This window comes from Patiria miniata, unplaced genomic scaffold (assembly GCF_015706575.1).
Source record: "Patiria miniata isolate m_02_andy unplaced genomic scaffold, ASM1570657v1 HiC_scaffold_5, whole genome shotgun sequence".
NCBI lineage: Eukaryota > Metazoa > Echinodermata > Asteroidea > Valvatida > Asterinidae > Patiria > Patiria miniata.
The window spans coordinates 3,400,746-3,415,378 of NW_024037072.1; the positions used below are offsets into that span (position 1 = coordinate 3,400,746).

A 14,633-nucleotide genomic window follows, 5' to 3' on the forward strand; every position below is an offset into this window, starting at 1 on the left:
TGAGGGGTCCGGGAGCCCACAGCGAGAATGGCGACCTGTCAGGCCAGGAGGAAAACCGTTAAGCATGATGAGGTTGATTCGTGGTCTGGGAGAAAATCCCGTGGAAGGCGCCGCAGAGACGGAGGGCCTGCGCATGCCATCCACACCCTTCCAGATCAACAAGCTGCTGCCTGGACAAATGGTCCGCTGGAGGGAGGTAAAGGAGACCTACCTATACAAGGGCGACGACAAGGTAATCAAAGGTGAAACGTCTCGAGAATTCGATGTTGTTTACTTACGGCCCTATGCTGATCAAGTGGAGACCAAGGGGAAAGAGCCGGGCACCGCACCACCTGGTCAGAGTCGACACCTGTGCAGGCTGGTGAGGTTGGAGGGTGACCAAGCAGGAACACCATACAAGGATAACGACCTAGTTGACGCCATGATCGGCAATGTTCGGCGAGTGGCAGAGACTGACGTACGGGAAGTCTACGTGGATGGAGAGAGAGTAACGAAGGACAAGACAAAGCGGGTCTTCGACTGCAGTTTCCAGGCGGGAGTTGCAGTGAACAGAAAACCATAGCTGTACAGGGACGTTTAAACTTTTAAGTTTGATGTTAACACCTTGAAGGACTTTTTTAGTGTTGCCGAGTTCGACCTTCTAGGTATTTTAGCGTTAGGCGTCAATGTTTCTGATAAAAGATCTCAGGTTTAAAGTCAAACCTGTAAAGGCTCTTATAAGGATAAGGTTTTATTGTTGTTTAACTTAAGTTTTATGAAGGAGTTTTTGTAAAAGACCTTAGGTTTAAAGTTAAACCTGTATAGGCTCTTGAGGATAGGGTCTTAATGTTATTTAACTAAAGTTTTATGAAAGAGATTTGTAGCCTTTTATTTTTGTATAAGAAAGCCTTACGTAGTTTTCTGAAGTTTAAAGACTTTTTAAAATTAGGTCAGTATTGTTCTTGTTTAAACAAACACCTAAGAGACTTTAGGACACCTTACTTAAGGCGCAATATTTCTTTTAAAGTTTTGCTAAGCTGAATGGTCAAGGGGACTGACCAGCCTTGAGGTGCGGCTGTGTAACGAAATATTGCTTCGCGCACTGGGCTTCCGTAGCTGCTGAGCGCTGGTGCGCGGGCTGCGTTCCGTGCGGCAGTGCACGTCGCTGGTGCTCTGCGTGCAGTGTATTTAAGCGCGCTGCACGTGCGTCGCGGGCGTCTTTCCGCTGCTTGCTCTTGCTCCGTGCGGACGAAAGCAAGTACGCTCTGTCGTTGCTCGCTGGCTGTTGGATTGGTGGGATTAGGCTGTACCCCGTGAACCCTAGTTGCGGGGTGAGTAGCTGCGTCTTGGGCTTATCGGTCCCGATGTCTATTGTAGTATACCCGATTGGTGATTGTTTGTGATTCTTAATTATAAAGTCCCCAAGAGATAATCATCATTGGTGTACGAATCAACCCTGTAATTAGCGCCTATATAGGAACCTGTGTATTACTTTGAATAAATCAACCAGTTCAAGTATATAAGCCTGGTGTGGTGCATAATCGTTGACGTGTCTACCCTTGTGTGGTGAGCGTGTGTGCGTGGTGTGCAGACCTAGGCGCCTGGAGGTAGACTTCCCCCAAACGAGTCCGCCCCTCAGGCCTCTGCGGTTACCGCTCGTCGTGGAGGCCGAAGCCCATTAATTAGTCAGCGGCAGACGCCGCCTGGTAAAGTCCGCTACAATAGCTTACAATCTGATTTGAGACTAAGTGAATTGTGACTGACCTACCATGACTTGTTTTGTATAACCCATCTTTATAGCTCAAACTTCCATATTTTGTCAGTAATTTGCCAGATAAATTTAAGTTCTAAGATGATGTAACAGTCCTGTAAGAGCTAAACATTTTTTAGTCCAATAAATTTGATTCACTCTAAGCAATGTCATGATGCTGCTAAGCACAAAATTTGCTCAACACTGCCGAGTTTGTTTAGCAGCAGGTTACCAACCAAGATATCATGGGATATAAATTTCCTGCAACTGGTTCCCAGCTATTTCGCACTAAGCTAAAAAAAGTGCCAGCAAAAGTTTCTGCTAACTAGCTCCATTAAAATTGGATCCCACTCTTCATTTGGTAAAATTCGTCTGGAGTAAAACCGACACATGTTTTTGTGATTTTGTTTAGCCGTGGTGAGATGGCTACCATAGCTCCCCTCCACATGAACACTATCATGCAGCACCCTATGAAGGACATGGCTCTACTAGCAATGGCTACCCTGTCCAAGGTAAAATAGTTAAATAAACAGACACCCGTCACAGATCCATGAGAATCCATTAGGGGGTCTTGGAAGATTTCGTAGGATTTACAAAAGTAGAGCCAAGCCGCAAATCGGGCTTGAGGTCCCTGGAAAGTTTAAGCACAGAGAATGTGTCGTTGGTTTATGTCAAAGCGCTGGATTTTGGAGGGTTCAGGAAGCTTTTTAACAAAAGTTTTGAGGAGGTGAGGGTTTCAGGATAGTGTCTTGAACTTTGAACTTTTGGAACATTGCGGGCTAATGGACTGGAATTGCTCTGTCTCACATGTAGGCCTAGGAGTCTTACAAGCGCATGCTGATGAAAAGGACACTTTTATTTTACTTCGTCAGACAAGAATTTTTTTGGTGCAAAATTAAAACAATTGTATGTATTGGTAGCGGGATTACTGGAGACAATCTAGAACTCCAAGCAAAACAATCAAATTTTGACCAGGTTTTGTCCCAAGATCAAGACCTCATATCCCTATTTTGCTTATCTTTTTTTGCAGATTTTTCTTGTCAGTGTGCGACCCAAGCTGACAGTCCTATTCACAAAACAACTCAAGGTAAAACGGTTTAGCTCTTGTAATTTTTCATCTTTTATGACTTAATAACTGCATTTTATATGTTGACAAATACCTTAATTTCTGTTAATATGTAAGTTATGTTGAATTTTGGTAACTGCAATGTAAACCCTTGAAAACCCTTCAGGTGATGGGTTGTGAAGTGTTCAAGTAACTGTGTCATACAGAGAGTTACTGCCCAAACCATTACCACAGACAACAGTGAAGTGTGACAATCCACAGAGTTGAAAACGTGTGGCGTTTCACACTTCCAAATTTTCAACCCTGCGCCAACCCTGAGATTGATTTTGCAGGGTTGAAAAAAAATAAAATATTCCACCCGGGCGGCTCTGGGTTCGCCCAGGGTTTAGTTCAACCCGGGTTGAGAGACTCTAGTGTGAAACAACCTTAAGAGCTTAACCACAGAAAAGAAATGTGGAGCGTTTAAAATGTTATCCATACTCTACTGAAGATTGCCTCAAAGGATTTCGAAGCGTGGATGTTATCTCTATGAACAAAAGTGTTTCGGCAAAACTTGAAAGGATTTGAAGTAGAAAAGCCTATGTCTGAGGATTATGTACGTAGGTATGTCCTCAGTGGTAAAGGGCCAGGCATAACTTCTGTTGAAGGACACTTGAGCTCCATTGCTGCCATTGCACACAGGCAGATCTTTTTCAGTCAAGCAAGAACACTATTTGCTTTACGTTGTGTCCATTCATTTGAACATTAGATATACATACACTACATGCTGTACTTGTGCACAACCAAGTTCACAATGGGCCTTATGCACAAGTCGGCCATAGTGAATTGAAAGTGAGGTAAAAATCTTAAATTTTGGAACTTGCGAAGGGAAATGAAAGCAAGTTATTTTCTAATTAATTCAGTCTGTTTCAATGGATAATTTAAAATTTGTAATTAAACATTCCCTAAAAGTCAAGTATAAAAAAAATTAGAGTAAAATAAGGCTGCATTATGCCTGCATAAATAGTTTGGTGCCATCCCATTCAACAGTTAATTCAAAAATGGCCAACTCGTAAATAAGGCCCATGTGTCCTTCATTTGATTTCGTGACTAAGCCTTACAGCGCCCTCTGTTGCATCCGCATGGAGTCCAATTTCACGTCTGGTTCCACTATCCCCATCATAAATTTTGGTATGCTTTTCTCCATTTTACTAGGGCGACCCGACTACTCTCCCCCTGCTGGCCTGGCAGTTTGCCATCATACAGTCGTCAGATGTCACACGTGTCGTGGACCCTGTCTTAGCATTTGCAAGAACCGACGTGATTCATTTTCATCAGGTAAAGGGGTCGATGCAAGGCCCTTGCGAATTTACCCACACAAACTAACCAATTTTCCAGTTGGAGGAAAATTTAGTCTGGTACAACCAGCAACCACACTTGCATAGTTAGGAGTCTGGGAGCTGATCTTGGGGCATTGCTTGCCAGCTACTTCCAACCATTTAAAGGGCAGTATGTCCACCACATGTGCATAATAGCTTCTTTCACTTCCCTGATGTGTTGGAATATTAACCAATGAGAAAAGGGTATTTCACTCATAAATATGTATGAGTCGTAATATAAATTATTTTGATGGATTGGTTTTTCTACATGCTTCATTTTTCGTTTTGTTTTCAGGTGCTGTACAATGATGAAGGCATGGTGAAAGTACTGCCTCTACAGTCAATTAATCTACCATACAATCTCATAGCACTGCACGTAAGTTCTCCAATTCATCAAGGAATAATTACCACTGCTACTGTGCTGTAAACCAGGTCATGTCTGATATATTATGTTGGAGACTCCCATGCCCTAATAGATGACGAAGACCTTTCAACTACATTGATGTGATTGGCAGAGACACCCAATGTGAAATTGAAGACCTTCCTTACATAATGAGGGATAAAGACACCTGGCGTGGCGTTGTGAATGAGATCTCGGGTGCGACCGCTAGATGATGATGATAATTACCAGTCGATGTAGAACATTTCAACCAAAAGAAGCTGTCTAGATATGACCTGGTGTTTCTTCCACTTAATGGACAAAGCTAACATGTACCTACATTAATTAACAAAAACTTGTTGTTGAATATGCACAAAAAGTTGTGCACACGTTGGGTACATTTGTCTAATGTAACGTACTCTTTACCATAACTTTGTGATTCTTAATGTTACAAAGACTGGAAATATCCTGCTTAGAAAAACAATCTAAAGCAAAAACAAAACACATATAAATTATGTGTTTGACAAAATCCGCTTTAAACTTGCAGTCAATTTTTTTTAAAAAGGTGATACATACACAGAGCTGAAAGTGATAACTTCTGAATGATGTGAATATTTCATTTCAGTGGTTCAACTCCAAGACCTTGGTTACCGTGGATACCACTGAGCGTCTTCACCTCGTTGATGTCCGTACAGAAGAGGAGCTTGAAGTCTTGGACCTGGTAGACATCGAACTGGTATACAGCAGCAGTCACTTCAAGTCGCTAGCCACAGGAGGGAATGTCAGTAAAGCTATGGTAAGTCAAGCGCCCCAACCCCCACCCCCTTCCCTCTCCCCACCCAGCCCCCTCCCCTTCTCCACTCCCTAACCCTAACCCCAACCCCCATCTCAACCCCCTCCTGTCACCCCCAGCCCTCCTACCCTACTCCACTCCCTAACCCTAACCCCAACCCCCATCTCAACCCCCTCCTGTCACCCCCAGCCCTCCTACCCTACTCCACTCCCTAACCCTAACCCCAACCCCCATCTCAACCCCCTCCTGTCACCCCCAGCTCCCTACCCTACTCCACTCCCTAACCCCAACCCCCATCTCAACCCCCTCCTGTCACCCCAGCCCTCCTACCCTACTCCACTCCCTAACCCCAACCCCAACCCCCATCTCAACCCCCTCCCGTCACCCCCAGCCCTCCTACCCTACTCCACTCCCTAACCCCAAACCCAACCCCCATCTCAACCCCCTCCTGTCACCCCCAGCTCCCTACCCTACTCCACTCCCTAACCCCAACCCCAACCCCCATCTCAACCCCCTCCTGTCACCCCCAGCTCCCTACCCTACTCCACTCCCTAACCCCAACCCCAACCCCCATCTCAACCCCCTCCTGTCACCCCCAGCTCCCTACCCTACTCCACTCCCTAACCCCAACCCCAACCCCCATCTCAACCCCCTCCTGACACCCCCAGCTCCCTACCCTACTCCACTCCCTAACCCCAAACCCAACCCCCATCTCAACCCCCTCCTGTCACCCCCAGCTCCCTACCCTACTCCACTCCCTAACCCCAACCCCAACCCCCATCTCAACCCCCTCCTGTCACCCCCAGCTCCCTACCCTACTCCACTCTCTAACCCCAACCCCCATCTCAACCCCCTCCTGTCACCCCCAGCTCCCTACCCTACTCCACTCCTTAACCCCAACCCCAACCCCCATCTCAACCCCCTCCTGTCACCCCCAGCCCTCCTACCCTACTCCACTCCCTAACCCCAACCCCCATCTCAACCCCCTCCTGTCACCCCCAGCTCCCTACCCTACTCCACTCCTTAACCCCAACCCCAACCCCCATCTCAACCCCCTCCTGTCACCCCCAGCCCTCCTACCCTACTCCACTCCCTAACCCCAACCCCCTCCTGTCACCCCCAGCCCTCCTACCCTTCTCCACTCCCTAACCCCAACCCCCATCCCATCCCCCTCTGCACTCTCACCCCTTGGGGGGGGGGGGGGGGGAGGGGGAGGGGGGAACACAGTGGAGAGGTCTCTTTCTGGTTTGCTCATATCCGCCACCCTATCCAAGTGGACTCGGCCCAATTTCATGTCGGTGCTAAGTGGATAATAAAGCTTAGCAAAATTGAGTGCATAACAAAAATCAGCAGGGGGCCAGCTACAAGCCATGCCTGTCCTTTTGCTGGTAACCCAGTTTTGCTTAGTAAATATTTTCTGTGCTGAGCAACTTTCTGTGCTGCACTCCATGAAATTGGTCAGATGTTGTTCAATATTTTCTAATGAAATATTATGAAGGAAATGCAAAGTATTGTGGGTAACGTGAAGGTTTTGAGTACAGAAAACTAAGACAACCCTCAAAGTAACTGAAACACACTGCTGTTTTTTTACAACATTACCAGATTTTTTTGCTGAATATTTACAAATTAGTCAGTCCTCATTTTACAATAAATCTTAGAAGTTTGCAACATTTCAAAATTTGGTTTTGCCTATTAAGATCTATAATAGTTTGATCTTTCTCTTCTTCATTTTTGGCCAAAGTAAAACTGATGCCAGTCTATGCCGGTTTGAGATTATGGCATGTCATCGGATTTTGTTCATATTTGCTATGTGATTTCTTGTAGGCTTTGGCTGGTGAGCGTGCCTGCTACCAGTCCGTCGCTTCACACAAGGGACAACTGGTCATCCTAGGAACTAAGGTATCTCCTCCGTACACATAAATCCAAAATAGACAATAACCCAAAATATTCACATGTCATGTTTGTTCCAGGCTTTCAAGTATTCCTACTTTTCCCATTTTTTTTTTCTACCTCCTACTTTTTCTACCTTTTTCTTGGAAGTTCCTACTTTTTTGTACTTTTTTGTCCCACAACTCCTAAAAATGAAATCTCATGAATATATTTCATAACAGTGTTACACACTGTCGTATGTAAATCACACAATGAAGGGCTTGGGCGCAGGAGTACTGCAACTGTACTTCAAAGAGCTTAGTTGAGGATGGAGCACAAGTGTTGTGAGTACAGAACATGCCAACTGAGGCTTATGATGCAGTGGACATGGGTGGGCATCAATGAAAACTACTCCTGAAAGCCCGCAAAATCCAACTTTTATCCTGATGTGGGCCTCCGAAGTCCTGCTTTTGTCCTGGTGGGCTTTTTGTTGTTGAAAATTTTGATTCTACTGTTCTACTTTTTCACCTGGGTCTGCTTGAAAGCCTGGTGTTTACAAAACTGTGTGTTGACTACAGGAACGTAGTCGAGTCCATCACAAGTCCAGTCACAAATTACAGTGGATGAACAAATAAAGAAATGCCGTTGTCAAGGCTCATTTTGAATAGCTTGTGAGTTGAATTTGGACTGGAGAACATGTGACACCAAATTCTGCTCAGATAAAGCTAAAAGGTCGGTTTGATCACTTTAAATTTGCGAGGGATTAAAAATGATGGCATGATGGAAACAGAAATTCAGGACGTCACAGACGATGTGTCTAGAAGTTAGGTATTTGGCCCAAGTGGTACACCTAAGACTTTTCACCTTCTGATTGCTTGTGTTTTGATCTGAATTTGTTTCAGTCGTTGCACGTCATGACCACCAGGGCCTGGAATGAGGTCAGTTGCCTTCCATTTAAATACAACTTTTCTTGTTTTCCTAATGTGTTAGACTGAGATTTAAAGTCACTCTTTACTAAATTGTGAAAGCCAGAAAAAAGTAAATGGTGTTTTGATACATTTTCCATTTTAAAGAGGAGATTTTTTCGCACAGTATCTCTGATAAGTGTGAGTTAATTTAAAAGTGATGATTTTCATAAGGGAATATCTAAGTCCAATAATAAGTCCAACCTTATAATCAGTATAATATTATTTCCTTTTTTTTCCATCGACAGAGAATAGAAATTCTGGTGAAGGACGACAAGTACAAAGCAGCCTTGGCATTGGCCCATTCTTTCTACAACGGCAAAGCAGGGGCGGTAGTCGGTGAGAAATCCTTAAAGAGAAATCCTCACCCTTTTTGAGGATATTGGCAATGTGCAAAGAAGCATTTAAGCATGGAACAATCACACATTTTGTTTTCTCATAATTTGATATCGGGTTTGAAATAGGTTAAATCATATTTTTTTTCTGTGATCCTGAAAAAGCAAGAAAGTAAGAAGTGATATAAGAATATATTGTGTGAGCTATAACAATATTGCACGAGTCGAAGACGAGCGCAAGATTGGTATAGCGATTGCAATATATTTTTGTATCCTCCAGAAAAAAAGCCATCCAATATTATTATTATTTACATCAGGCTGACTTGATCCGCAAGAAATGAATTTCAGGACACTGTCTTAATTTCTCTGAATTTCGTCGAATATTCTTCGCTTACCGAAGCAAATTTCACTCGAAGTTGCCATTGTGGTTGTTGTCAACAGTGCGTGTATACTCTTCTACTCGCCGAACTGTGAGTTTCTACGGTCTTGTTAAAATTGCCCGGATGAGGACAATATCAAAAATAACATTGTCTTCATCTGGGTACGTTTACTGACATAATATCGCAGTCATCAGGGTACTTTTTACGAAAGCATACAATACGCTGTCTATTTTAACCACTGGAAGCCTGATTTAAATAACAATAATCAAAATTGTTCTTTGGTATTTGGAAATTGTATTCAAGTGTCGGAATTCTTTTTTTTCTGTCCTTTAATACATCAGGTCTCTATGGAAACAGTGGAGAAAGACGTCAGACAGTAGCACAAAAGGTGAGACCTGTCAACTCCAACCAGGCCTTGGAGTTTACCAAATCAGGCCCCTCTTGTCTTACACATTATAGCCTCATAAAATGTGAAAAGTTTGCATCACTGTTCCCAATATACAATGAAGAGTAAGTTGATATTTCTAGGGTTAGGGGTTGGTGTCATGGCTAGGGTTAGTCACCAATGATCAAAAGATCAGGGGCTCAAATCCAGCTGATGGCCTTATAGTTGGTGTCCCTAGGCAAGCCACTTTATCCTAACTTGCCTTGCCCCATCCATGAGTACAGATGGGAAGTAGTGTTAGCTGGGGGACTATTACTCCCCAACATCTCATGCAAAGGAAAAAGGAATACTCTTAAGTCATTTCTGCCAAGAAAACAAGAGGCAAACACTGGCATGAGAATAATAATAGTGTCAAAAAAAAACCCGGAACGGCATACTTCCACTATTTTGAGATTCAAACCACCTGTACCAATTGATGGAGAATCCTTTTAGAAGAATTATGATACCAAGATCTCCCGATTCGGTCCAGTAGGTTTTGATGCAGAGCCTATTTTGTGAAGCACACTTCTTTTATGTGGGTATTATTACATAGCAATCCCTCAATCATTTACAATGGGAGTCGAATTCCCGGGCGCGGTTTAGTAATTCATCGGGATAACAATGACCCCCACATTGCTTCACAAAATAGGCTCTAGAGCAAAAACAACTGGACCGAATCAGGCGATCTTGGTTTCATTTTTCTCCTAAAAAGATTGTCCATGTATTGGTAGATGTGTTTGAGTCTCAGGGTAGTGGAAGTATGCCATTCTGGGGTTTTTTTGGACCACCCTGTATAAGCGCTTTATACCAAAGGTCTCAAAGCGCTTCACAATTACTACTAGGTAATCAGCCTGGGGGTTTGGTCAGTATCGAATCAGGGCATAAATGATTATAGTGCGCATGTGCAAGGTATACCGCCCCTAGAGTGGTAAGGCCAAAAAAAAAAATAAGTCGGTGTCTGGTCAGCGCGCGCGTCGATTTTAAGCATGCGCGTCGATCTTTTTTTTTTCCAAAATGTTCCGCGGTAGCTCCAACAGCGCCCTCTATTTCCGCACCTCCTCAATTTTTTTTACCAAAGAGCACCAAGGAATGGGAAATTGCACCAAGGCAAATGATCGAAAGCACCAAGGCAAATTATGGAGGCCACCAATGTACATGAGGACACCAAAAAAGCAAAATAGTACCCACCTTGTCTGTACAATCCAAGCTGAAGAAAGAAAAAAAAAAGGAAAAAAAAAAAAAAAAGCCGCGTGGCCGCGTCAATTCCGGAACTTTGGTCTGACCAGAGACCGAATATTTTTTTTTTTTGGCCTAACAAGCATTTTGATGGACATTTTGAAAAAAAGTGATAACACCCAAAAAGCTGCCATCGCTGCAATGCTATCACATATTTTCCAACTCTGGAGGTGTATACCTTGCCAAAAATCGCTATGACGATTATTCCCCTCATTTGATACTGGTGGCCAAAATTTTGGACCGAGGCTGATGGCCTATACCCCTGTTCATCAGGCCATGAGACCAGTTTTGCAGCAGCTCGAGATCAGCGCAATCTAGTCTCTACCTTCACAGGTACCCATTTATACTCCTGGGTGGAGAGAGGCAATTGTAGTAAAGTGTCTTGCCCAAGAACACAAGCCCAGTGATCCCTGTCAGGGTTTAAACCCATGTGCCACGGCACATGGGCCGAGCACCGTAACCATTGGACCACAGCGCTCCACATGGTTTGTAGTTCAGTAAGTTCACCTGATGAGTCATAGAGACTCAAGAAAGAATTTGCCTTCACTTTTGAAACTTTGATTGTGATGTATTTTGAAGAAAAAAAATCTTATCTTGATATGTTTTTTTATTTGTCATTGTATTGTCAGATCTTGGATTTATTGTTCACCTATGTCGATGTCTCTATGAAGCACGGTCCCATGAGGGGGGCAATCCACTTACTGGAAGAGCATTTCCAGGTAAAATGATAGACTTGCTCATTTATTCTCTGAATTTTTACTTTTAAAGCTTTTTCTTGTAAAATACCCTCATGTTTGCAATGGAATTAAACATCTTGAAATATTGCGACAGTTTTTAAAAATATTATTGAATAATAATCAGAATCAGTGCCTCTTTTTTAGCATTAAATAAGGGAATAAATGTGTGCTCCGGAGGTTTTTATCACTCTGTTTAATACCACTTAGAGTCTGGGTGCTGATAATTACCCGAGCCGGAGGCGAGGGTAATTATCATCACCCAGACTCTAAGTGGTCTTAAACAGAGTGATAAATACCGGTGGAGCACATATTTATTCCCATTCATAAATACCTTTTCGGTAAAAAAAAATCATATAATTCGTTCAAAACATCCCGATTTTGTTCAACAAATTCACTTTATGCTTTTTGAAACATCCCTCCTGCAAAATAATGGAGTGTTCAGCTGGCGAGTAAGATGTAAACAACCCTTTTATGGAGATTGACTTTATCATCCGTTTAAGACTGACCACGTGATGGGCTCTCGACCAATAGGAATGCGTAAACTGTCTTCGGTATTTATGAATGATGAATAATGTTGAATATTGAATAAAAAGCACTTTTCTTTGATTATCGTTATTTCTTTTTAATGATTTCGTGAAAGTTGTTTTTCAAATTAGGTTTTGCCCTTCACCGACGTTTAAACACTGTATACTCAGTGTGTTACCTCCCGAGTGAAAGTTGGAAAAAATCACTCGGGTGGGACTCGAACCCACGACCTCCTGCTTTCTAGTGCAGATGTCTTACCACTCGACCACCGAGCTCACGGTTGTTTTTGTTTGACATGAAGTGTTGAAGTGATGATTTGTATCTAAAGTCTTTTTAAATTTGATTTTTCCCCTTTGCTTTTTACAGAGAGTTGTGCCTGTTTGTGTGGATTATTGCCAGCTACTGGGCAGAAAGTAAGTCACTCGTTTCCTCTACTGATTTGTGAAGAATTTGGTTCTAGAAATTGCTTGAAATTTGACCTTTTTTTAAGGCAATCAAAAGAGTTTGGACTGGCAGGGATATGGTCGCCCTTCGATCCCATTTCCAGAATTGACAAAACTATCCATTTACATTTAAAAATGTCACAAGGGCGGATCACAAGGGCGGATCCAGGGGGGGGGGGGGGGCCAAAGGGGGCCATGGCCCCCCCCCAAAAAAAAACGAAACCAATTTTTTTTTTTTTTTTATGTGACATCGCAATAAAGGCAGGCAATGAGTACACCACCATCTTTTCCTCAAAAAAAACATTGGTTAAAGTGGTCAGAAATTGCCTCAGATTGCACCACAGAGCATCTAGAATCCAAAAAATTTTCGGGGCCCTTAAGCGGGCCCCAAACCCCACGCCGTAATTTTTTGACCCAATTTTTTTGGGCCCCCCCCCAAAAATTGTGTTCTGGATCTGCCCTTGACCTATCATGCCATTAATTCTGTCGTAATTTTTGTTTGTCTAGGGATATTCTTTTCGGTCCAATCTACGACCGCTTCCAACAAGACAGCATAGCTAAGGGTGTCTTCCTGGAGTGTCTAGAGCCGTACATTCTCAACGACACTCTCACGTCCATCACGCCAGCCGTCATGCAGGATTTTGTGGACCACTACAAGACGCGAATGATGATACACAACGTGGAGGCCTGTATTGTACATATGGATATAGCCAGCTTGGATATACACCAGGTGATAGGATATACAAAAATTACAATCCTCAACCTTCAACGTATACATGTAGTTGGTTACAATATGTACACCTTAGGGTTTTGCGAAACCTCCCGTTGTGTCTAGAGAAATATGAGGCCTGAATTACACCTTAGGGTTTTGCGAAACCTCCGGTTTTGTCTAGAGAAATATGAGGCCTCAATTACTCCTTGGGGTTTTGCGAAACCTCCCGTTCTGTCTAGAGAAATATGAGGCCTCAATTACACCTTAGGGTTTTGCGAAACCTCCTGTTCTGTCTAGAGAAATATGAGGCCTCATTTACACCTTAGGGTTTTGCGAAACCTCCTGTTCTGTCTAGAGAAATATGAGGCCTTAATTACACCTTAGGGTTTTGCGAAACCTCCTGTTTTGTCTAGAGAAATATGAGGCCTCAATTACACCTTAGGGTTTTGCGAAACCTCCTGTTTTGTCTAGAGAAATATGAGGCCTCAATTACACCTTAGGGTTTTGCGAAACCTCCTGTTTTGTCTAGAGAAATATGAGGCCTTAATTACACCTTAGGGTTTTGCGAAACCTCCTGTTTTGTCTAGAGAAATATGAGGCCTGAATTACACCTTAGGGTTTTGCAAAACCTCCTGTTTTGTCTAGAGAAATATGAGGCCTCAATTACACCTTAGGGTTTTGTGAAACCTCCTGTTTTGTCTAGAGAAATATGAGGCCTCAATTACACCTTAGGGTTTTGCGAAACCTCCTGTTTTGTCTAGAGAAATATGAGGTCACAATACATAGTATAATTGTCACAATATTTTACACAATAGTGTGAGGTTAATTGATTTAATTTTGAAACGGACTGACTGACACATGCTCCAGACTTCAAAAGATGCACCATTTAGTAGTCAGGAGGCATGAAAATGAGATTAGGTACTAGACGTCTTTTCTGACATGCTTAACTTGTGCAGTATTTTAGATGTATTAGACCAATGCGCCAGTCTATTTTTGTTGTTGTTTTGCATATTTTTACTATCTTATGTTTGGGACTCTCCATACATATTATCGAAAGTCCCAAATTTTGGTCTAGCTGGGATAAACAGGGTCAATAACGCTAAAAAAAAGTGGCAAATGGAAAATTGTTTATTAAAATATGCATCATTCATATGATGTTCTTGATTTTTTGGAAGGTGGTGTCTCTGTGTTGGTCCCATGGTCTGTACGATGCCATCATCTACGTGTACAATAAAGGCATGAACGACTACATCACCCCACTGGAAGATTTACTGAAGGTGCTGGGCCAGGCGGTCCGATCGGGAAAACAACTCACAGGTGGGTCGCCATGGTGACAAGATGGAACACCAATCTCAAGAAGAATCGACACAGTTATATCGTATCTCAAAGAGAATGCCATATGTTCGTTTCTATTTTGTCATACACCCAACCCTTGCAATGCGCACTTTTTGACAATAACTGTTTTGGTGTGGTATTTCCAGCATTCTTATCGGTGTAATACTTTCTTACAATTCCAAATCTCTTTAAGTATTTTGTTATTTATTTTTGTTGTTGTCTTATTTCCAATGTTTACAGATCAACAGATTAAGCTAGGTAACAAGCTGCTGGTGTATATAAGGTAAGAGTCATGATTCTTAAATACAACAAATTTTGTTTGTTATGAAACTAAAGACATGAGAGTC

The 14,633-nt window shown here is 42.8% G+C and overlaps 1 protein-coding gene across 1 annotated transcript in view; it reads left to right on the plus strand.

Moving 5' to 3' along the window:
- The window catches only part of LOC119740815 (vacuolar protein sorting-associated protein 8 homolog), a 48,423-nt gene that overhangs the window by 14,682 nt on the left and 19,108 nt on the right, over nucleotides 1-14,633 (plus strand). Inside the window, exons 9-22 of the mRNA XM_038216252.1 lie at nucleotides 2,142-2,241; nucleotides 2,760-2,816; nucleotides 3,990-4,112; nucleotides 4,449-4,529; nucleotides 5,158-5,328; nucleotides 7,150-7,224; nucleotides 8,097-8,132; nucleotides 8,408-8,498; nucleotides 9,216-9,262; nucleotides 11,164-11,253; nucleotides 12,163-12,209; nucleotides 12,747-12,969; nucleotides 14,127-14,268; nucleotides 14,527-14,569. Of these exons, the coding sequence (XP_038072180.1) occupies nucleotides 2,142-2,241; nucleotides 2,760-2,816; nucleotides 3,990-4,112; nucleotides 4,449-4,529; nucleotides 5,158-5,328; nucleotides 7,150-7,224; nucleotides 8,097-8,132; nucleotides 8,408-8,498; nucleotides 9,216-9,262; nucleotides 11,164-11,253; nucleotides 12,163-12,209; nucleotides 12,747-12,969; nucleotides 14,127-14,268; nucleotides 14,527-14,569 (1,326 nt within the window). The remainder of the gene's footprint in view (nucleotides 1-2,141; nucleotides 2,242-2,759; nucleotides 2,817-3,989; nucleotides 4,113-4,448; nucleotides 4,530-5,157; nucleotides 5,329-7,149; nucleotides 7,225-8,096; nucleotides 8,133-8,407; nucleotides 8,499-9,215; nucleotides 9,263-11,163; nucleotides 11,254-12,162; nucleotides 12,210-12,746; nucleotides 12,970-14,126; nucleotides 14,269-14,526; nucleotides 14,570-14,633) is intronic.